General features: G+C 34.8%; 4 protein-coding genes across 5 annotated transcripts; 2 read left to right on the top strand and 2 right to left on the bottom strand.

Annotated features, from left to right (window-relative positions):
* Positions 1–3,431: 3,431 nt before the first annotated feature.
* Positions 3,432–6,282, bottom strand: LOC129316124 (uncharacterized). 2 transcript variants are annotated; one of them, XM_054960394.1, is made up of 4 exons: positions 5,951–6,282; positions 5,036–5,266; positions 4,750–4,862; positions 3,432–4,075 (listed from the first exon to the last, which is right to left on the bottom strand). In XM_054960394.1, the coding sequence occupies exons 1-4, from the start codon at positions 6,134–6,136 to the stop codon at positions 3,709–3,711; spliced, it is 897 nt and encodes a 298-aa protein (XP_054816369.1). In that variant the 5' UTR covers positions 6,137–6,282; the 3' UTR covers positions 3,432–3,708. The 2 variants fall into 2 exon arrangements, with proteins under 2 accessions (XP_054816369.1, XP_054816370.1); XM_054960395.1 differs by having other exon boundaries at positions 5,045–5,266.
* On the top strand, positions 6,159–9,691 carry LOC129316127 (squamosa promoter-binding protein 1-like). The gene is made up of 4 exons (XM_054960397.1): positions 6,159–6,294; positions 6,482–6,813; positions 6,898–9,080; positions 9,291–9,691. Exons 3-4 carry the CDS (start codon positions 8,737–8,739, stop codon positions 9,520–9,522), a joined length of 576 nt encoding a protein of 191 aa, XP_054816372.1. The 5' UTR covers positions 6,159–6,294; positions 6,482–6,813; positions 6,898–8,736; the 3' UTR covers positions 9,523–9,691.
* A 1,284-nt stretch (positions 9,692–10,975) lies between these two features.
* On the top strand, positions 10,976–14,096 carry LOC129316125 (uncharacterized). Its single transcript, XM_054960396.1, has one exon. The coding sequence runs from the start codon at positions 12,526–12,528 to the stop codon at positions 13,360–13,362; it is 837 nt and encodes a 278-aa protein (XP_054816371.1). The 5' UTR covers positions 10,976–12,525; the 3' UTR covers positions 13,363–14,096.
* Positions 14,097–14,387: 291 nt separating this feature from the next.
* On the bottom strand, positions 14,388–17,158 carry LOC129316123 (protein RICE SALT SENSITIVE 3-like). The gene is made up of 7 exons (XM_054960393.1): positions 16,702–17,158; positions 16,565–16,615; positions 16,213–16,341; positions 15,891–15,996; positions 15,679–15,720; positions 15,496–15,552; positions 14,388–15,254 (listed from the first exon to the last, which is right to left on the bottom strand). Exons 1-7 carry the CDS (start codon positions 16,830–16,832, stop codon positions 14,550–14,552), a joined length of 1,221 nt encoding a protein of 406 aa, XP_054816368.1. The 5' UTR covers positions 16,833–17,158; the 3' UTR covers positions 14,388–14,549.
* Between the last annotated feature and the right edge of the window lie 7,059 nt (positions 17,159–24,217).

Here is a 24,217-nt window from a genome sequence, read left to right as displayed (position 1 = left end):
TTTTTTTTTCTTTTCAGTACACGTACCAAACCTCGTTACAGTAGTCATAGTGTAACGTACGATGATAAAATTTGACATGTTTGTTTGTTTCTTGTTCTTTTAAAGATAATAGAAAAAGATATGACACGAAATATTAAAATTTAAAAAATGACAATAAAATTTTGTTAAAATATGTATATAACAATTCAAATTTTTTAAAATGTTATGATTTTTTAAAGTTTGTAATCAATTTTTTTGATATTAATAAAAAAATTATAATTATTTAAACAAAAGTCTTGAGAGACTATTTTCAAAACTTCAATAACTAAAAAAATTTACATGAAAAATTATGATTTTTTATTTAAATTTTATAATTTGTAAAATTAAAATTGTAATTTTTTAAATAAAAATTATAACTTAAATATGTTATTTTCAGAGTTTATTTATCAATCCTGAAAAGTTACAAGTTTTTTTATTTTTATCATTCACATAATAAAAATTATAATTATTTAAACAAAAGCTATAATTAAAAAACTGAAACTAGATATATTATTTTTATTTTAAATAAAAAAATTTAATTATTTATTTTAAAATTATTAATTAATGATAAAAAAGTTTGTAAAAATAAAATTATGATCAAGAGACTTGATTCTTTATTGTATATCTTGTGAGATTTTATTCTCATTTGCTCTCAGAAACTTTTGCCAGGGTGTCAATTTGTTTCCTGCTCAATAGGAATTGAATCGCAGGTATCTCAGTTCTGGCCTCATCTTTCAATTCCTTTTTAGAGTAAAGGTGTAAATTTGATAATATATTATTTTTTAAAGAGTGTTAAGTTATTAGATAATATAAAATGACTCATAAATTTTCAAAAATTAAACATTAAATAACCTACCATTAACTTCAGATGATAAGCATTATATAAATCTCACAATGACACATAACACAACACAGACATTAAGACACGACACGTTGGCATAATAAATATATAAATTTAATTATAAATTATTTTTTGATGAACATGGAGTACTTTTTATTATAAAAAAAAACATCCAAAATGAAGGCAAAATAATTAGAGAGATTAATACTTTATAAATTTCATAAATATGAAAATAAAGTGTGTTTGATCACAATTGAAGGAAAAATGTTGAATGCTCCCTTTTTTTTTTATAGCAAAGACTATTTAATACTCCTCAAAAAATAATTCATAATTAAATTTATACTTCTTTTTATCATATTGACATATTGTGCCTATGTCATACTGCGAGTTATTATACTTCGCACATAACATCCATGGACTGAAGTTAATGACAAACTATTAAAAATTTTATTTTTAAAAGTTCATAATTTATTTTACACTATTTAATAATTTAAACTATCAAATACTTCTCAAAAAATAATACTCCCTCCATTTTAAATTATAAGACATTTTTAAAAATATTCAACATCCTAAAATATAAAATACTTTAATAAAAATAAAATTTTATTAATAAAATTTTTATAATATTATTTTTTTCATATATTATTTCTTTTCAATATTCTTTTATTGATGGAATATTAAATGAAAAGCATTTTTAAAAATTTATATTTTTATATTGTAAAAGATATTTAATAAATTTTATTAATATGTAAAATTTTATTTAAAAATATCTTATTATAAGTTAAGTGACAGAATATATGGCAAAATTTGCCACTTTAACCTTCTTTTTATTTGCAAGGAATATCAAGGTTGAAGGTTGAAACAGCACTCAAACTCTATGCGGGCTAAATTATTCAGAGGGAACAGAAAAACAAAGCTATTATACAGATGAGTCTGACTTGATCGATCATGCGCAAAAAGAGCCAAAAAGCAGCAAGGAAAAAACAGATCTAAGCAAGGATCTTGTCTCTGCCAACTCTGATTTTCAACTCTGGATCTTCAAATATGATGTATTGAACAAATTTAACTCGTGAAATTGTTGGATTGCCTCTTCGTTGGCTATCTTATCTTTTGAAAGTAAAGAGCTACTGTGTCTGTAACTAGGATTTTCACTTCCAACTCCTAGAGCCTGGATGAATATTCTTTTCCAGAGAGAATAATTACCACGTGGGAGGAGATTGAAGTAAGCTTTATGCTTAATACAGAACTTGCTCCTTCAAAGTTAGAACATGTCTAGGTTATACAGCAGAATACACAAGAATATGAGTATGATTATGACAGAAACAGTGCAAGTTATTTTCCATTCTTAGAAGTTAAAGGCATTGTATTTGAAACTCGTATCTGGATGGCATATTCAGGAAGTACAAAGCAGACTCAAGATTATGAGCATGTTTAGAAGACAAGCGAGAAGTAGAAGGAAAAGAGAGACTAACAATCACAGATGAACTTTCATCATGAGCATTTTGCAATCAGTAGCATCACTCTTTCTTTTTTTCCTTGGTTTCTTGCTTCTCTTCCTTGACTTCCTCGGCCTTTGGCTTTGCCTTTCCCTTCTTGGGCTTCAAGAAGCAGAAGCATGAGCAGCAGGGGCACTGAAACAGGAACTTCATCGCTTTTCTTGCTCAGATCTCAAATCCCAGACGAAGGAAAACTTCAGCTGTCTCAAGCTTTCTCTTCTTACTTTTTGTTCTTATCCATATATGCTATACACTTTCTTTTATCTTAATCCAATCCTTATCAACTATAACGTCTGCCGAATAATGATGACACCTCTAGAGTGATTATAGGGTGGTAGGTAGCCAGGAAGGTCCAGCTATGTTGAAATCGGGGTGCTCGAGGATGACTAGGAATAGAACTTCTTATTGAAAATATATTAGTAAATAGATAAAAATCAATTGTCATGATAAGAATCTTTTATTTTGTAATCACTAGTCTCCCTACAGCCACTTACTTTTCCTTGTGGATCACATTGCCCTCACATATTTCACAAAGTGCACAACCTTTTTTTCCTGGCAAGCAATGAGAATGCAACCATCAACATGTGAAGTTAAGAGTTGAATCCCTAGGGATGTAATTTGAATATGAAAAACCTAGTTTCAAGATTTATTTAACTCCAAATTCTATCTTTCTATCCCTGTTCAGCTATAGTTACACATCCTCTTATTCTAAAATGATGTCTGCAACATACAAATATCTCTTCCAATTAACTTTAGGCCCTGGAGTCTGTAACTTTTCTTTAGGTTCACTATCGAGTACAATCTTACTTGCACCTTTAGCAGTGGTGTCATCATTATTGGACAAGCCAGAAACTTACTTCCAACAAAATGATGCTTGCGGTGAATTGAAAAACAAATTTCCTACCATCTGGTAGCTTGTTACATACTTGCCAGTTGCCACAGACCATTGAACAAACCCATTATGAAAGCTTCTTTCAAAGCGACCAATTTTTAGTTTTATGAATCATAACATATAATTCCCTTCACATACGCACCAGTCAAAAGAAACTATACAAAGCAAGAAAACTACGCCAGCAGAACAAGAAATTGTGCTGATTGCCTGGTTGGTTAAGAAGCATCTGAAAGTTTTACATGCTACACCGTATCTCCTATTATCATTTTAGGCATGGGTTTCCTTTCATGCAGTGGAATTTCATTGTCCACATTTATGTGAGAATCGACAGAATTTTATATTTGATACATTGGAATTCCATTGGTTTCAGTAAAATTCAACTCCAATTTCAGCTGTCTGAAAGTTGCCATGGGACTAATCCAGATGAGCTGCTAAGCCATTTTATAATCCAACTAAACAGTTTAGAGACGAGATAATTTCTTCACCCTTGGCTCCTCACGATAGACATATACCCCAATGCCTCGTTTTCTTCCTAGTCGACCAGCATCAACATACTGGACCAGCAGAGGGCAGGGTGCGTATTTATTGTCACCAAGGCCAGCATGAAGAACTCTCATTATTGACAGGCAAACGTCCAATCCAATGAAGTCTGCAAGCTCCAAAGGACCCATTGGATGATTAGTTCCCAGCTTCATTCCTGTATCAATATCCTCTTTAGTTGCAACTCCAGTGTAAAGAGCAAAGAATGCTTCATTTATCATCGGCATAAGGATTCGATTCACTATGAAGCCCGAATAATCCTGAGAGGTTATTACTGTCTTACCCAGCCTGCATGTTTTGAACAACTAGTACATTTCAGCAAACATGATATGATTTGCTTATCAAGCTGTATTTACCAAATAAGAGAAGTGGAAAAGGAGAGGAAACTTTATAAATGAAGTTACAAGAAAGATGAGATATTGGATAATCCTAAAATTGAGGACTAAGATCAGATGCATTTCAAGAAAAATTGCTAGATGATCTTATTTCTAGAAAATAATATTAATTAATATGGACAGGCCTTAGCTTGACATGTTATATATAATGTATGTTATGAATCTCATGTCAAGGAGCTTCACATGTGAAATAGGATTTATAAATTCAAGAGTCTCCCACCCAATGGATTAATTTTTTGGAATGGGATCTCACTTAGGACTTGTGATTGTAACAATGCACTTCAGATTTGTTGCAGGTATGTATGCTGATTCCATATCTGCTATCATTAAGAATGGGAACATATCAGCTTCAAAGTGCATCCGTTAGTGTTAAGTCCACCGCATCACGGTCATACACACAGCATTTGCCCGTTCAGGCTTACATTTCATTGTGGGGAAGAGAAGCAGCAAGTAGGAGGAGGATTAGAAAGTTCAACTTAAAATGACAGAGGTAAACTTGAATAAAGAATAGGAGGGAATCAAAATCTTCAAGAAAGAGCCAGAGGAATCTGGGAGAAATTAACTAACCTCTCAGACAATGCTTTTGTAGCCCTGAATGTCTCATCTGAAGTGTCTGCCCCTCTCACAATCTCAATCAGTTTCATGACAGGAGGTGGATTCATAAAATGCATTCCGATTACCTACAGATGAAATCAATTACTTTTTACTACTTATACGTGAAATCATTGCAAGCTCATGGAAATAAACTATCTGTTGTAATGTAAAGTAACAAACTCTGGCAGCAGCGATTTGCCAAAATAAAATCTATAGTAATGAAAACACCACTTCAATCTCCATAGATGAAATGCTTCACATTAAAAACCTGTTGTGGCCTGCTTGTTGAAAATGCTAGACGAGTGATCGAGATGGAACTTGTATTAGACGCCAAAATGGCAGAACTCTTAGCAATCTTGTCTAGTTGAACAAATAAAGTTTTCTTTACATCTTCTGATTCTACTATAGCTTCAATGATAAGATCAGCAGAATGGAAGTCTTCCATATTTGAGATATACCTCAGACGTCCCAAGATATCAGAACCTTGCGCCTGTTGGAATTCGATACTTGAAAATTATACAGGCCAAAACATTGAAAGACACAAACACCGTAAAGAGAATGAATTTATATAGTAAATTACAATAAAACGACATTGTGTATGTGCATGTTTGGTCTCTGAAGAATTTTATAAAATTTTACCTACATATGAATATTTTACGACAGTTCGACTAAGCACGTGATTTCATTGTCATTGTAGCCCAAGCTAGGAATAAAGCATCACTTTCCAAATCATCACAACTAGGCCCTTAAAAAATGTAAATTTAATTCTGATATTTTAGAAAGTTGGTAATGCCGGCTTGCCTCTCCCGGGAGTCATTAAATACCGTTGGATAATTGGACTACAGAATTCAAAGCAATCGTATAGCTAAGCTACCCATGATCTGTGGATGATCCCAATTTAGAATGGCCCCCTCTTGAACTTAGAAAACGAACTGGTATGATTAACGGGAACAGAAAACACATTATTTATTTGGTCTATTTAGTGGGTGAAGGGGTATTATGTGACTAAATATTCAAGATCGAACGAGAAAGAGCGAATACACAACAGATAGGAAGCAAAATCAATCAGACCTAAATTTCAGTTCTAAGGACACGATGCAGAGCATAAAATGCTTCCACCGAGTCTAGATGCTTGAAAATATCAATACAGAGCATAAGAGGGAAAGTAGCTCACTTGGGAGAGACGAAGTTTGGAAACAAGAAGGTTGATGGAAGCAGAGATGGAGGTGGCGGCTCTGGCGAGGGCTTGAGGGTCGGTGTCAAAGAGGGAGACGTCGATTGCGTGCATGGCGGCGACCTGGGCAATTCCGGAGCCCATTTGGCCACCACCCACCACTCCAATCATCTTGATTTCCGCCATCTCAAGTCAACAATGGAGTCTGAACCGTGCTATGGTGGTGGTTGTCGTTTTATTACTATATGATTATTTTAATGACCCGGATAAGATCCGAGGTGCCGTACTTCCAGAAACGTGATGCATGATAAGGGGCGCAACAGCATTCCCTTTCCCAGTTTATGGTATGGGCTTTTATCAGTACTCATCGGTTTCTTTTCTTTTTATTTTCTTTTTTTTTTCTTTTTAACTAGCACAGTACCGTCGGATTGAGAAATATAAGATATATTTTTTTATCTAATTTTATCTTTCGATTTGTCAAGTTAGAATCATCTTTCTATGTTATCTTTCCTTTCTTCTCACCGGCTGCAGATTCTTACGAGTGTCATGCAAGCTTTAAAGCTAAAGCTCCAGAATTCATGACTCATCCTTATCATTCGTGTTAACTCCGCCACGTGTCACCGACCCAACCTCTCCTCTTTATCTTCTCTCCGTTTTGTTTTCCTACTCTCCCTCGCAGTACTATAATTCACACGGTTACACGCTCCACCTCACCATCATCTTCTCACATACCCAAAATGGCAAACAGATTTCCTCTTCTCTCTTCCAAACAATTTGCCAAACACCTCCATTCATGTCTTCCTCCAGTCCCCCTAATCGCCACCAACACAAGGTGCTTCTCAACTGCTTACCCACGCCCTCAAGTACGTCCTTGTAATCTTACATATTGTGATCTTGCCCAATATCTGTATCAATAGCAGAATCATTTTTTCATGTTATCATTTCAGGGTCATGATGATGAGGATGGTGGAGTGACAGGGTACGTGGCTGATGCAGCAAAACAAGGGACAAGGAAAGCAGCAGAGGTTGTGGAGGATGTTGGAGCAGCAGCCAAGGAGACAGCGGACATTGCATGGGACGCTACAAAGAAGGCTACCCAGAACATTAGAGAGACAACTACAGCAGAAGCTGATACCAACGTTGTTGACACAGCGGAGTACAGGTGTGCTGAGGATCTGAAGGGACAGCTTGGAGATGGATGTGACAAGATGGAGCTATAGTTTGTATGAATGTCAGTTTAATTTTGTGCTTTCTTTTCTTTTCCTAACAAGCTGTGATGTTCACTTACTTTCCCATCACCCCAAACGGTTAAGCTGCTTGTGAATGTAAAGTGAAAACGTTGTAGCAAAGGGGCTTGATATTTTGGATAAGTGGACAATGATCACTTATAGGGCATGATAGACTCATAAACTACTTAGTTTGAAATATTGAACTTGTATTTTAACTAGTTTTCATGATAAATTGAGGTATATAATAGATTCTGAAACTCAAGTTGGCATGAATATTTTCTCTAGAAAAATAAGTTAATTGTTGGCCTTTTGGACTTATTCACTTATGTCTGAAGTTGGCCAGAATCAGATACGCACAAGTCCTCGTCTAAAGTAGTAGCAAAAACGACATGCCATGAATCAGAGAAAAAGCAAGTCTACAAAAGGGCAATATCAAGTGATATCAAAAAAGAGGGGAAAAAAAAGAGCAATATCGAGATTTGCTGTATCTTTCAAGAAGGCTGTAAGGAAACTTCGTGATCACATACTTCAAAACTCGGCTGCGAAAACTAGACGCAAACTTGAGGCTTAATTGATGTAAAAGCTTGGGACCAACAAATTCCATACTCAGCAAATTCCATACCACTTGAAGATTATGACCACGTAGCTGTCCCTTCCATATCTTTCATTAAAAGACAATGAAGAATTTTCTACCACAAGGCCTTCTCTCATTTGTCCTTCCACATTAGAATTCTTCACAACTGTACTGCATAATGCAAAAGAAAACAACCAAAAAAAAAAGGACCTTCTGAGATGATATCACAAATGTATTCTTCTGAGTCCTCCTTTCTGCAAGTCTTCACTATGTGACAAACAGAAGAAGAATAAAAGGAAGAAGGGGGTGGACCAAGCCCACTGTAAGAGAGTGATAGGTGTTACATTCTGATTCTCATGGACAGAATAGGAAGAGGAATGCAAAATTCTGTGAATGTATAACTATTTATTTCTGCAAGACTCTTAACAATACATTAGATATTGAATCCAGTGCATAAATGCCTCTTCATCCTGCATATCTTAGGTAAATGCTTAATCTTTCCCATTGAAGTAAAACCAAGTAGAACAGAGAGATAAGGCCTACCTAAGTCCAACTCAAACGGTCGGCAACGTTAGAGTAACAAAATAAACAAAGGGCAAAATCCTCCTCCTTCCAGGTGTACTTCAGCATCAACAATGAAGCATTTGGAATTGACTCGCTTGTATTTATCTGTAAGCCTATCATTTTCCAAAACACCATTTATACAAGATCGATCCCCACTACCCACTAACTGCAGGATTCCAAAATTTCCTGTGTTAAGTTATCAGAACTTCCAGACCCCTCCTCCATGCATCCATTGCCTCCCCTACACTAAATACAAACAGAAAAAAATCTTATGTTGATACTAAATGGTCCACACACTCGCAATCACCTTGTCTTTTCTACCTTTGTGCTTCCTATAAATAACCTTCTTTCACTTCATTGCTCCTCATAGTCACAGGTTTCTTCCTCATCATCACTCCCACCTCTTTGTCAGCTGCACAATGGAGGCCAAGAGTATTGAGAGGAAACGACCATCCACTGAGCAGTCAAAGCATAAAATAATTGAAGAAGCAGATGATGAAGAAGAGGAAGAAGAGGAAATGAGGGGCGGTACTGGTGGTCGTGTAGAAGAGGACAAGAAGAAAGGAATTGGTGGGAGTAACAGAAGAGGATCAAGTGGTGGTTATAGAGTTTCTGCACCTTCCTGCCAAGCAGAGAGGTGTGGAGCTAACTTGACTGATGCAAAGAGATACCATCGCCGCCATAAAGTATGCGAGTTTCATTCCAAGGCTTCTGTTGTGATGGTTGCAGGGCTGAGGCAGAGGTTTTGCCAGCAATGTAGCAGGTAATCCATCCCTAGTCATCTCTAACATTGAACCAGGAATTTTGTGTCTGTAAAGAAGGCAAGGAATAGTGGAATAGTAGAGTACTACAATTTATGATACTTGATCTGAACGTTCTTTTTGCTCAAAGAATCATGAATGTCAAATGCAAGGTTCAATTTTATGCCTTTAAAATGATCGTCTTATTAGAAACATTGATGGGGAATGTGCAGGTTCCACGACATAGCGGAATTTGATGATGCCAAGAGGAGCTGCCGGAGGAGATTGGCGGAGCACAATGAGAGGCGGCGGAAAAGCAATGCCGAAACTCACAGCGATGGCGGCGAAAGTCATCATAACCCAATGGAAGGCCGTATCAGGCATGTTGATGACAGGGGAAGAAGAGGGAACCAGATGAACTTTAATTCTGGGAATTGGAGCAGCAAGTCTTTCCATATCAGATGAAGCTAAACAGTTACAGCGGCAGGCTCTCTGTCTTCTGTCATCTCCTGGCTTCCTACCTACTTGCCAGGGCACATAACTTTTGTTCTAAGAATAAATAAGGAAGTTTATCAGCTTTTGCTTTTAACTTGTGTAAAAATTTTTTAGTGATTTTGGTTTCACAGGAACTTAATAACAATCGTCATGCAATTTTAGTAAAATTTTAGACTGAAAACATTAAAAAAAAATTATAAAAATTAAAAATAAAACTTGATGAAATTATAAAAATTAATGATTGTGCTTCACCATAAATTATAAAAACCAGCGAAAGTATCCAAGGCGTGTAGCTTGTAGACTTATAATATGTGAACTGTTTTGAGTACATCTCCTAATGAAGTTTTCAATAATAACATTTTTATTTTGTTTGTTTTGCTTTGGTAAGATCGCATCTCTCAGTTATTTCTATCACTGTTTGAGCGTAGACAGGGGCAATAAATATTAGAATCCATTTGACTTTCAGAGAGATAGTTCCTTTCCTCTTTTGATAAATCCTGTGTCATCTAATTAAAAAAAAAATAAAACTACTCCTTTATTACTTATTTAAAAAAAATATACTGAACTTTTAATTCTATAGTTATATACTCCCTCCAATCCTATTTGTTGAACACCTTCTTTAAATAATTTTTAGCCTAAAGTATAGAATATTTTATAATATTTAAACTATTTTTTTATTTTATCTTTTCTTGATTATTGTGAAAGAATTTAATGTAATTACATTACTATTAAAAGTCAAAGATAAAAATAAAAATATGTATTTATTTTTTATGATATTAAAAAATAATTTTTTAAACTGTATGAAATAACTGCAAGTGTCTTGTGATGAGAATCGAAAGAAAAGTGTGTGGGTGTGTGTTTCCCAAAAGAAAATTAGTTATTGATTTATAATAGGCTTGCCGTTTGATTATATTTGGGCCAGAGTGGACAACATTCGGCCTCATGGCAACAAAGTGGAGCCTTCTCTTGATTGGACCATCACACCCAATCCACCCATCAAATGTGTCCGAAATCTGCAGGCCTAAGTCCTAACCAAGTTTAAATTAAAGGAGTTTATATTTTGAAGTTAAAACCTTTCCTTTAAAAAAATCATTTAACTAATGGAAAATCCAATTATAACTATTTATCGTTCCAATTTCATCAGATGTTCCCAAATATTTCTTTCTATTCAAATTCTTTTAAAAAAAAATACGCTCAAATTCCTTGAAAGTAAAATTTGATTAAAATGATTAAATTTTGTTAACAATTACTATGAATTCAATTCATTCCAAATTTTATAAGCAGACGACTATGTTATATTATTAAGTTGTCGTGTTTTCAGCTGAACCTATTAAGGAAGACGCGCGCGACTCTTGTCGTGTCTTTTCCTTCTTCTTCTTCTTCTTCTTCTTCTTTTTTGGGGAGGGGGGGGGACAATTCTCGTGTCTTTTCCTTAATGTTTGCACATATTTACTTTTAACTTTTATTAATAATATTGGCTATTCTCCCAAAAAAGGAAAAAGACTGTTATGTTATACAGATATATATGTTATATTTATTATACTGTATAAACAATATACATGGATGAACATAAATGTAATTGCACATAACACATAGTAAGCCAAGAACTAGATCAATCTATAGTTTCTATTTGTAAAGATCATATAATGTACTACACACACGCACCTTGTTACTATTATTTTTTTTCCATGTCGATGGTATGCAAAATTATCTTAAGACTTAGCCAAGTAGGCGCATAGAAAGCGGTGCTCAACAAACTCAGAGATATAGTCAAAAGAAAGACTTTTGTTTTAAAAAAAAACGGAGTAATTATAGAGGCTTGAACAAGAATTGTCTTGAAACCGATGAACTTTGCCACATAGGACAGGCCTCACAACACAAGTGTGCTTCGTAAGTAAGATTGAGAAATAATTTGCTTGGGTTGGATTAAAAGGGCGACACGACTGAATCTGGCTGACCTGTGGTCCCATAGGCATCATCATCTCAAATGGGACCCCATGTCTTCTTCATCACAAACCCAAATCACAGACCAAGCAATTCCCTAATCCCCACTGTGTCCCCTCCTTTCAGACTCATCAAATCAAAGAGTGTCTTATAATTAGCATAATCAACACACTCCCTCCATTTCCCTTGCCTTATTTTAGTCGTTTGACAAAGCCTTTGCTCCCTCTCACAATCAAAGCTGGCTACCACACTCTTCCCCACCACCACTCCTCAAATACCTCATTCTCTCTGTATATAATATAGCCTCTCTCTCTCTCTCTTTTCCTCCTTTTTAATTTTATGCTTTAATGTGTATGGGAAAGGGCATATTTGGGACTCTGTGTCGCTTAGAAAAACCAAAACACAAAAAGCGAGCTCAGAGAGGTCATTGTTAAATGAGAGCTAGTAATCCTTTTATAATTGTACTTGGGATTAACGAAAGACTGAATAATCAAAGATGTTGCAGACAAGAGACATGATGATTGTGCGAATTTCCACTTTCCAAACCCACTAAACCTCTCGATCAATCTCATTATTATCCACCAGCCCATCTCCCGCAACAAAAAGCTTCGTCCTCATTATAACAATCACAGGTCCTTTCCCACGTTATTTCACTTATTTTTCCTATACAATACATCTGTCGTTCTCTTCCTCTGAATATTTCAACATATTTTCCACCAATGTCTCTTAGTTCTATGACTTTTCTTCAAACTGTTTTGAATTCACGCTAAAAAGTAAACGTACGTGAAGAGAACTTTATATCCAATTTTAATTTCATATGCAGAAATTAAAATTAATCCAAAGAAAATTGTTCTTTCAGTACAAAATCGTGTGAGGAACACTTGGTAATAACACTTGTGTGAGACAGTAAGAGAAGCTAAGAGAGCATGATTACAACACCATCCTGCATATGTTGAGCACAAGAGATTGAGTTGTCATCTATGCCTTACATTATTCACACCACCTTAGTTTTCTCATTTTGAACCCAACATGACACCTCCTTTCACTCCCACCATGTCCCACATTCCTCTCTCTTTCTCATATTCCTCGTATCTCTATCTCTTTATAAATGCTTCATCGACCTCACTGATCTTCACTGTAACACAACCACACACCAAACCAACCCCCATGATGGAAGACCACCACGGGCGGCGGCACAACAGCAGCTCCGGTGACTCCTTCTCCTTCCCCGGCACCCCCAACCAAGACTCATGCGCCGACGACGGGGACGACTTCGAGTTCGGATCCATAACCCCGGACTCCCCCTCCAGCGATCCCTCCAGAGCCTCCCCGGCCGATCACATATTCTTCAACGGCCGCCTCCTCCCTCACTCTTTCCCGCCACTCCATCCCCACCCCACCATTCTTCTTTACGACAATACTTCTCGCGCTATGAGCCGAACCAGTAGCAAGAACTCGCATTCGATGGTGTTTTCATCGCGAAGCAACAGCACCAACAGTAGAAGCAGTAGTTGCAGCAGTGCGAGGACGAGCTCGAGTGATAGCTCGGAGCGGCGGTTGTTTTATAATAGAGTGTCGTCGTCGGGTGGGATGGCCTATCAGGGGAGTAATAAAATGGCTTATGGGCGTTCGCAGAGGTGGCAATATATAACGCCGATGCCGTCTGCCACCTTGAGCCGGGACTCTTCGCTTCGGAGAAAAGGAAGGAAGGAGGACTTGGTGAACAAGAAGAAGAAGAAGAGGGAGGATCAGAAGTGCCCAGTTGGCCGGAGACTTTTTCGGTGGATTGTGATGGCATGCAGAGAGTGCCATGCCTTGGAGCCCTCCAGAAAACAGAAAATAATGCTGCAAGAGCACGTGAAATGATGATATGGATTTTAATTTCATCAAATTAACAATTTAGTCCTAATTTTATTCTCAAAAGCTATAAATGCACAGGTTAATTTGCTAATTTGCTTACATGTTAGTTCCTTCAAAATTTTGAACCACCGTACCGGATGAAAGAACTGGCACATATATGTCCTCATTCCTCAAATTCACTTGTGTATTTATTAAATTTTTGAGAATAAGATTAAATGTTTAGTAAGCTAGGGTTAAATTGTTAATTAAATCGGTTCACACTTCTACTGGAGAGTTTTTTTTTATTTTTTTAATGGGTGTATCATATGTCTCATATTGGATCTTGGGCTGTATGATGATGCACATGTCGGCTTAACCCTTGATTTGATTTCTTTATTTTTGTACATGGATGGGAAAACATACTTTTGATTACGATCTCAAAGGATTGACCAAAAGAGTACATAGTTTGATTTTGAGACACTGTGTGAAAGAAAATTAAGGTTTGCATTGAATTGTTCTCTCACAAGATCTGATAAATCAGATAATACTATATACCTAATCTCAGCAAATCACTGATCGAAGTCAGGGCGTGATTTGACGATTTCTGTACAAGACATTAACGTATTGCCCAAAGCCTAATGTGCCTTATTTTAACAAGTACTTACTTTGAATCACATTTTTTCCTGTCTTCTTATGCATAGGAATCACTAATGGTAAATCCGAGGGAATCCAGGATATTTGCTAGCATATTCTCGATTAAGATTTGATGGAAAGACAAATGTCTATGAACAATCTTGTGTCTGCGTAAACTTCGTAGGCACATTGCGAGCGGGATCAATCTGGTTTTGGAATAGATCAATACACCGGTATCTAATTACCAATAATATCAATCACTTGAGAGAAATTTATGTTTCCTATAACGAATTTTCCTTGCACACGTTGAGCCTACCACGTCATTGTCAAGCATAAATAATGAATGAGCTCCTTAAAAACTAAAAGCCACAGAATCTGCAGTATGCCATGGTAGAGACTAGGATGGATGAGAAGAGAAATAACAAAGGAATGATCATTGATGAAGTCCCATTAGGTCAAAACACAAACACAGGATTACAAAGTGGAAGAAGACAAACACATGGTAAGGGCGAAAAAGAAAAAGGAACACTAGTAATCAACTGTGCCTACGTACAAACACCTCCTCATCCTTCTTCCTCAGTTTACTCCAAAAAGGTCTCCATGACATCCGAGTACATACCTCCTTCAGAATTCCTATACTCCACAGGTGGCTGTTGTTGCTGATGCTGATGATGATCCATGGAGGTTGATGATGAAGATGAAGCCACTCTAGCAGGTAAAGTGAAGCTCCTCTTAAACTTGTCCATTTTCCTCCCACTATCTGTCTGGTGGTGGCTGTCCAAGCTCAAGAACTCGTTCGGGTTTGAGGCTTCATCTGGTTTGTTCTCCAAGCTCTCAGGGTTGAACAGAAGCTTAGTTGCATCATCGTTTTGTCCTGTAAGAGCATTGAAGAAGGACAGCCCATTTGGCCATTTTATGTCATTCTCATTCTCCCCCATCATATCTTCCATTCTTGCAGGTTGACCGGACGATGAATGATGAGGCATCAGAAATACATGGGTCTCGTCTTTTGCCTGTGGGAAACCTCCGAGTCTTGCTGTGTGTTGAAAATTGGGTGAGGATAGCATTGAAGCTGCAGTAGAAGCTACGAGCGGCCTTTGACCCCAGTTGAAGAGAGGAGGAGGCGCTCGAGTAGGCATGGTGGAGGATGGTTTTGATGCGAGTGAAGTAGAAGATGTAGTGCTCCTTGTTGAAGAGAAGAGCTGTGAGAGATAGAACCCAGATTGATACCCCAAAGATTCAAATGTGTGCCTCATTCTCAGCACAAAATGGAGGTCTTCAGGAATCTGAGATTAACGACAAATCAGAAAATATTAAAAACTTGACAGCATTTGGTACATTGTTACTTCACATCCCATAGGATGTGATGTTTTAAAATATTTCTGTTATCTTAAATATCAGTATTGCAGAGAAATCCACTGATTTCTAAAGACTAAAACGTCCGGGTTAATATGACCAAGCATCAAACACAAATTGTGTGTGTCTGTGATAAGCAGACTGAAAACAAAAATGAGTACGAGTACTCACAATCTTGCAAGAGCCAAGTTGGAGGAGGCCGTGGCCAGCTTGAATTACAGCGATGGTCTGGTCATGAATTGAATGCAATGCAAATAAGAAATCTAACGGACTTCAACTTGAAAGTTCTTGAAAATAAGCTTCCTGGAAACCAATGATAATGTCAAGATATAACATTGATTCTGTTTTGCTGACCTGAATACCTGACTCAAACTGGTCGGTCCATTCGGGAGGAAGCTGCAATTAATGGCATCAAAAAAGAGAGGGAGTTGAGTCAATCAATCACTACAAAGCCACAGATGACCAATAAAAAGGTTAAAATTTAATGCTAGATTCTGTGGCGTTGCAATCAATCTATAAAGGGGAAAGGAAAAGAAGGGAGAGAAAGCATCATCAATTTATCATACAGCATCAAAGGAGCTCTGCCAGTAGTTGGAGATGTTGGGTTCACATTCTGCTGGCTCTTTGAAGACCCACTTGTGGCACTTATCAGATGCAACCTTGCCCATCAACCTGATTTATTTTTTTTTTTTTTCAAAAAAACACCATTTTAGGCCCAATCAGAGACACGAGGCGGAGAAGAGACGATGAAGTGTGCTTCTTGTACTAGCTGTTAATTCCTTCCAACCACATGGTATCCTTCAATGTTGTTGGTTGGAGACCCAGAGAGACAGAGAGAGGGGAAGAACGAGAAGAACCACAAACTATAAACACCTACCCAGTACCCACCCTTCTCCATAATTATATAACTGAATGGACATTTTGCTGAAGGCTTTTCTGACAGGATCCTCTCCTTCCATCTCCTCCAGACAATCTGAAACCCTTCCTCGGCAAAACCCATCTTCCCACATCAGCATCCTTCCAACAAATTTCACCCAACAAAACGCACGTCAATTCACAAAATCTTTAATTTAAACAGTTCCCTGAATCACTAATGACCAGAACATCAAGGTTTACAAAGTTAATAGAACTGTAAACTCTGTTCGGATGCCAAGAAAGTAATCATACATAAACAAAGAGCAAGCTTGCCAGAGCAGAGTATTCAAAAAATCAGAGAGAAATTAAGAGAGAACGAACTTACAAGCTGCCGTTATCGTCTCCAACCTTGCAGCCATTACCTCCTCTGACTCTTCTGCGAGAAGAAGAGGAAGAAGTTGACGAAACAGGGGAATGAAACCATGGCATTAGCGAAAAAGAGAGGAATAAGAAAGGGCATACGGGCGAGGACGGATGGTCCAGAAGACAGAGTAAGTCCAGTCTGAGTTGAGACAGACGGTTCTGAGGGCCTCATGAAGGGCCATCATCCCAACAGCTTCTTTGCTCCTATCTGATGCTCCTGAGCCCACCATCTCTTTCTTTCCTCCCTTTCTCTTTCTATCTCACACTATATACCCTTTTTTCCACCCCCGTCACTATTATTTCCTTCCTTTTTCTTTTTTACCTCTTCTCCTTTACTGCGTATCTCCGAAACAGCTGCTCTACAGTGCTTAACCACCAGAGAGACGACCAATTCTCCGTCTCACCCAAGTAGCTACCTTTTTATTTTAAATTTGTTTTGGAATTACTTTTTCCGCTGCGAGGTCTCTCGTCTCCTGAGTCTGTGAGGGTGTGCTGGTCCAAGGAAGGGTAGTTCGAGAGGAGGGAGGTGAAAAGAGAGATTGGGAATGTAGTAAGTATGCGACCATGAAACGCTGTGGGGACAGCTTTTATCCTTTTCCTCTGTCTCTTCCAGAGCGCAACACAGGTGAAAAAAAGCGGGGAAGAAGAAGAGATAACGTTCTCTCTCTTCCCAATTCACATTTTTACCCTTTTGTCTCTTCCACAAAATTCATCTTCTCCCGAAAGTAAGTTGGTTACTTTGGGTCGCTGTCTCACGCCTTTTGCTGCATCGATATTTTGAATAGCATCGTCCTTGCTTCTCTTTTACCGCCCCGAGAATGAATCCTAATTTCATGTGCTGTGGGCATTACTTTAATATTTGATGACTAGAGTATATTATTTTTATTTAAAAATATAAAATATTTTTAATTAATTTTTATCTCTTAATAAAATAATAATTTATTTTTTAATTAATTTTATATTTTTATATTTATATCTATTAAATACTCTATAATAAATATAAAATTATTATTAATAGAGTTACTTAAAAAAAAGAAATGTTAATTACACTTTAAAAAAATAAAAATATCTTATATTTTTAATATCCAACTCCTTAAAAAATATCTTACATTTTTAAATAGAAAAAGTAAGTTGTATGTCAATTACCATAATCAAATTTGTAAATGGTAATATAGGTTTATATTTTATTGGTGAATAAAATCCGTGCATGATAGTTATTTGAAATAAAAATTGTTTACTCTCTTTATTTAAAAATATAAAGCATTTTTTGAGAAATTGGTTATTCAAAAATATAAAGCATTTTTAGTTTTTTGAGGTGTAAAGTGTAATCATTGTTTTTTTAAGTACTCCTATTGATAACAACTTTATGTTTATTGTAGGGTATTTAATGGGGAGAAATATAGAAAGATAAGATTAGTTTGAAAGTAGGTAAATATTTTATTAGATGTGAGATTTGGTTAAAAATGTCTTATATTTTTCAATAGAATGAGTGTTTTTTTTAAATAAAGAAGTGAAATTAATCCAAATGTTTCAAAAAAAAAGGTTTAATTGTAATATAAAAATATTTTGACTTATTTTAAAATCATTAATTTTCGTAAAATACTTACTTGTATATTTTTTGTTTGATAATGATGTAAAATCAACTTATAAAGAATATATGGCAGGGCAAAGTATCCTATATTATTGAAAATGACATTGATTTTAAAAAAGTTTGGTGTAATGTGTGGAGAGAGATGTATATTATTATTTACTAACGGGAAAAAAGATGTTAAATTCTAATCTGCTTCTTGAGAAGAGAGGGGATTAGTGACGCCCATGGAGAAGGGTTCAATTTTTCATTGGAAAGAACTGAGAAGCATCTCCTCAAAAACATTTAATTCAGTTTCTTTGAGAATTATTTGATGAAATGAACTCAGTATTTATGTGTGCGTTTGGCTACAAAACACAAGTTATCTGCCCTGAAATGATTTTTGCAAAACCCAGTTTTGATGCTCATTCAGAGGTTATTGGAAATTAACTTTTACAAGATGGAATATTGATTCAAATTTGGATTTTGCAAATGAGAAAAGGGTTGCTTTCAAACATTAAAATGCGGGTTTTACAAATGCAAATTGGATTTCGAAAATTGGTAAACTATATGAAAAATGTGACTAGTTTCTAATTAATTCGAAGGCACACCAGTAAATATAATACTTGCAAAATGGGGGACGGGAGGGATAAAGCCCCATTGATCCAGAAATAAGATAGGAGACGTCGTTATTATTAAATTTAAAATAACATTTGTGTTTTAGTGTAGATTCAGATGCAGAATAACAAGAGATTTGCATGGAACTCGGGACAAATAGTGATGTTTGTGGCTTGTAAGTAATGGGATTTTGTGTTAATTATATTTACACTGATTACATATCACTTTTTTTATCTCAAATTATAAAACATTTTTAAATAAAATTTTACATATCAATAAAATTTATTAAATACACTTAACAGCCTTATTTTTTTAAAAATAAAAATATAAATTTTTAAAAATATTCATCATTTAATACATTAAACAGAGAAAAAATAAAAATCAATTATAAAAAAGTATTATTAGAAACGGTATATTTAATAAAATTTTAATTTACTTAAAATATAAAATATTTTAAGATAAAAAATTTTTAAAAATTATTTTATAATTTAAGATAAAAGGAGCATCATTTAATCACCAATCACCAGCGATAACAAAATTTTCAATGACAGCCTTCTTTATTATTTTCATAAATTGTTAAATCTTAAAGCGTCAATTAATACCAGAAAAATAAAGGGAAAGGTAAAACTTTTAGGACCACCCCACAGCTACACAGTATCTTTATCACTAGCACAGTGCATCAAACATCCACCTTCATTCAACGACAGAACAAGATATACAATTTTAAAAAGAATCATTTTTACTCCATTCCAATTCACCTGGTGAATGTAGACATATTTTGGACATCACGTCACGCACTTAATGACTTTTCATTAAAAATCTCCTAACTATCAAATGACAATTCATTCATGAGTGCATAACTCATAGCTTATTTGAATCTCTATTGTAAAAATATTTTTACAACTTTTAAGTTAAAATTATTTTTATATTGTCTCTTATTCCTCACAATTCACAAGTATTCTTTTATCGAAAGCCGTTTCCTTCGAGGCACTGATTAGTAATATGTTTATATTGAACCCTTAAGTTTAATAATTTTATATTTAGAAAGAGAGAAATTTTATTTTAAAGAGACTTATGTGCATTATATTTGTCAATATCAAATACAAATACATTTTTTTATCACAATCTTATATTTTTGCGGCTCAGCATCAATTTAAAAAATACAATCATGATTATTAAGGGGGTTAGGTCAAGCGGAAGAAGTTACTCCCTCCATTTTTTATTAATAGATAAACTATCACTTTTAATTTATATTTTTTTAATAAGTAAAATTATCAATTTCAATGAGCATTCATTAAATATTTTTTAAATCACCTCTCATAATTTATATTAATAAAAAAATTAATGTATATTTATGTTAATTAATATATGATATTTTAGTTTACATTTTTTATTTTCAAACATCATTATTATTATAATTAAATGATTTTTTTAAATCATGTAATTTTTTTTTATATACAGAAATAGAGTGAGTATACCCTTATATATCCTTATAACATGGTAAGTTAATGTTGAAATTTTTTGTTCAGAGGAGTGTTCATACTCAGCACTCAATGAATCACATCTTGATTAGACTTTTTTGTAAAAGAAGGATCCACATAAACAATAAAAAGCACGCCACCATGATTATAATGCTGTTGTGTTAGCGCGATAATAATTAAAAAACACACACACTTCGTGGACGAAAGAAATGCCACGACATCTGGTTTGATAATATGGGCTTAATATATTTAAATAATCACCTAAATTTAGACAATTGACCTAATGAAGTTCCACCCACCACACAGGATCTTTTGGTTCTCGCGCACGCTGACGCTCGTAGTGCACGTGTCTTGTGTACATTGAGCTGTCATGCAAATAATCACAGAGGACGAGTCTAAGGATATGACTTGTTTGGTTGTCACCAATTTAGGAAAGAGTCCGAGTTAAGGCTTCGGGGACTGCCTTGTTGGTTGGTTTTGTAAATGAGATGTGCTCATTTAAGTGAAGAAATGCAAACGCGGCTTTAACGAGAAGGCGTGATGAGAAACCTGCAGGATAAGCATGACAGGATTGAAAATACTGGTGGCAGAGAGAATCTTCAGCAGTTAAAAGTTCGCGTTCTGAGGCTTAGATTTGGATTAATATAATATCCTTACCTATTTCATATTTTCATTATTATATTATCCTCTTGCCAGCGGCCAGCTTTAATTTTATTTTATTTGGGTTTTTTCTATTACTGTCGGGACTGCAAAAAGCCATTGTCCCCCCTCCCTTTCTGCACTCCCTAGCCCAACGTTCCCTACTAAGGCATTTCGAAATTCCTATATTGCCCTTCTCCTCACTAATCATCTTCTACCGTCATGTGACATGTCATCTTGCGTATGTAAAAGAATCCGCGTTATCTATTCCAACCTCATTGTTTGTTTGTTTTTTCAAACTTTTTTTCACTCCATTCACTTCCATTTTACCGTACTACTCATTCCCTTATTATTTTCACCATAAAATTCAACATGACTTTTCTTTTGGCAATTACTCATATTAACATGAGGGGAACCAGTAGGGACTAGGACTTCAAGTTTTTAAATTTTTTTAGCATTATATAGGTGTTTAGGTACTTTTGGCTCCCAGATTTATAGACACTTGTAATGTATATGTTTTTTAACCTCAATTCCCCTTATTTTTAAATCTTAACTTTGTCCCTGCGTATTTTCATTTAGAGTTTGAGTCCTTATTAAAAAAAATTTCACATTTAATACCTAATGTGATAATATTGCTTTCAAGTTTGAATAGGAGAATAACAATAAACAATAAAAAATTATAAAAACAGCTATAAATAATACCCTGTCTATTTTTTGATATAAGAAAAAAATCACTAACTTACATAGTTTATGAAAATTTGTTAAATATAATAATTATGTTTAAAAATTTAATAGTTAGACTAAATTATTCATGTGATTAGTGAAAAATTTGTCAAGTAAAATAAATATTAAATTTATAAGAAACAGTTTGAGAAAATATAATAATGCTTCTTGAAATATGTAAATTTTCTTGTAAATAAAAAAAATATATTTGAAAATAAAGTAGTGTACTGTTGCAAGAGATCTTGGAAGGGCAATGTGGTAATTTAAGAGGAGACTGGTCAAAAACCAAAAGCAAAGAAAGGCGAGGTTGGCCTCATCTCGTCTGAATCGGAGTTCGGATGCAACCCCCGCTACTCATTCCCAATTGCAGCTATTCCTATTATTAATTATTAATTATCTACCACATCTGGGCGCTGCAGCTAATCAATTGAAATTAAAATTAACAAAACCGAATATTGAGCCCAAGCTGTCACGTGCACACGTGCCTCGCCAGTGAGTCGGTGCCTCGTTTCTCTTAAAGTAAAAGCATTTTTAACGCACGATTTGCGGGACGTTGCGTCCCCCCAACCTCCCACCATCGCCATTCTATTATCACGCGCTATCACCTCACTCGCTATGACCCATGTTCTAAGCCTCGGTGCCGCTTTCCTTATTCCGTTTGATTAGAGCGTGATGTTCATGTGCGAGAGAAAGAGCGTGAGATGAGATGGCAATTGGGCGCATCAATCTCCATCGTCTGGCCTCTCTCCCTCCGCATTGACCGGCCCACGCCTCGCTCTAACTCCCCCACAACCATATCTTTTGTGGACCCCACCAATAAATTCTTTACAAAATAAATCCATCATAAAATAATTAATTAAACCCCCCTATTTATAATCCATCATTATTTGAAAAAGAATTCTAAAATTTTTTTTTTATATTTCATAGAATCTCAAAATAAAGCATATTTCTTTTTCTATAAGCCAAAGTTTATGTGAATTTAATTTTAGAGACTCATCAAGACCACCAAAATTTAAAAAAGTGCTTGTAGATTATTTACTAACAAAAATTTTACATTAATCATATGATTTAATTTCATGATCTTGTGTATTATAAATTAAATTATTACCAACTGAATTAGGATTTATTTTCAATAAAGCATACTTCTCACACTTATTAATAACACAATTTTTTAAAAATATATTTATATTAATTATTAATGTGAAATTTATCAATTATATTTTAAATTATGAAAATGTGATTAAAATTAAATGAATTTTTTATCATTTATAATCATATTTTTGTGTTGCATCTCTTCTTTTATTTTTTTACAAACGTTTCTAAATTTTATTCTTGAATTCTGTTTGTTTTTGGAAGATGCTGACGCTGTTCTTTTTTCCTCGCCTCTTTGGTGTAATTTCAATTCAGGGTGTTGCTTGTGGAGAATTAAATATTTGTTTTAAATAATATAATGATAATGATTTAAGGAGAATATGAGGGTGGCACATCTAAGAAGAGGCCAGAGTTGAAAATAATGCACGCTACAGCTAAATCTTGTTGGATTTTCATGTTTGTGTTTTGTCTTTACTTCAGCTCCCGCATGAGACAGTAAATAAATTAAATAAAGCAAACGTGTGCCTATGCATTACCTCGCAACTCACAAGTGAAGTTTAGCAACAACCTCTTCGTTTTTTCATGTAACAACTCCAGTGCTCCTGTATATAGTGAGATGAATAATACTTTTGTTTTAATCGATTAATTCAGCTCCAGGTAATTAAGATGAAAGAGCCCATAACGACCACGTGCCCCTATAGGAGAATATTGTTCGATGGACTATTTAATCGTTGTAATTGACCTTATAAAATTGAAAAAGACTAATAAAGTTATGAAGAATATGTTATATATATAACTTACATATGAGCTCACATTTTAGTAGAGATGAATGATCATGTTTAATTAAAGAATTCAAAGGACTAAAATAATATTTAGTGCCCACATTATGTATGTTTATATTATTCTTGAGAGAGATGATCATGTTTAATGCCGGGTCGTATTTAGATTATCTTTGGTCAAATGATGTTTGCATTAAGTTAACCACATCTCAACGAACTCGTCACTCCGGTCTCGCTACACGCATGCATCCATTACACTGTCAAGATAAAGTAATTCTATCTGCATAAGATTTACACAAACCCACCAAAATTAAAGATGTGTCAGGTGTGTTTGAAACCTGTACCATAGAGATAAAAGCTGATCCTTACCATTAGACCAATCAAATCAACATTGATGGACAAGTCTTGAGATAAACATGTCCAATCCAGAAACGATATATTTTGAATCACCGGCTATATATTATATATTCTTTCTGTTAAAATTTATAAAATATTTTTATTTATTTTTTAATTAATTTTTTTATATTTATTTTTATTAAACACTCTATAATAAGTATAAATTTATTATTAAAAAATACACTTAAAAAAATAATGATAAAAATTAAAAATATTTTATATTTTTTAACGCATAATTCTTCAAACAATATTTTATATTTTTGAAGGAAAGGAGTATAAAGCAATAACAAAACAATTACATTTTAAAAAAATGCAATTAA

Source organism: Prosopis cineraria, unplaced genomic scaffold (genome assembly GCF_029017545.1).
Source record: "Prosopis cineraria cultivar Desert tree isolate PC_DT_omini unplaced genomic scaffold, ASM2901754v1 PC7, whole genome shotgun sequence".
NCBI lineage: Eukaryota > Viridiplantae > Streptophyta > Magnoliopsida > Fabales > Fabaceae > Prosopis > Prosopis cineraria.
Note: the sequence above shows the minus strand (reverse complement) of the source record. Positions and strands in the feature narration are given on the sequence as shown.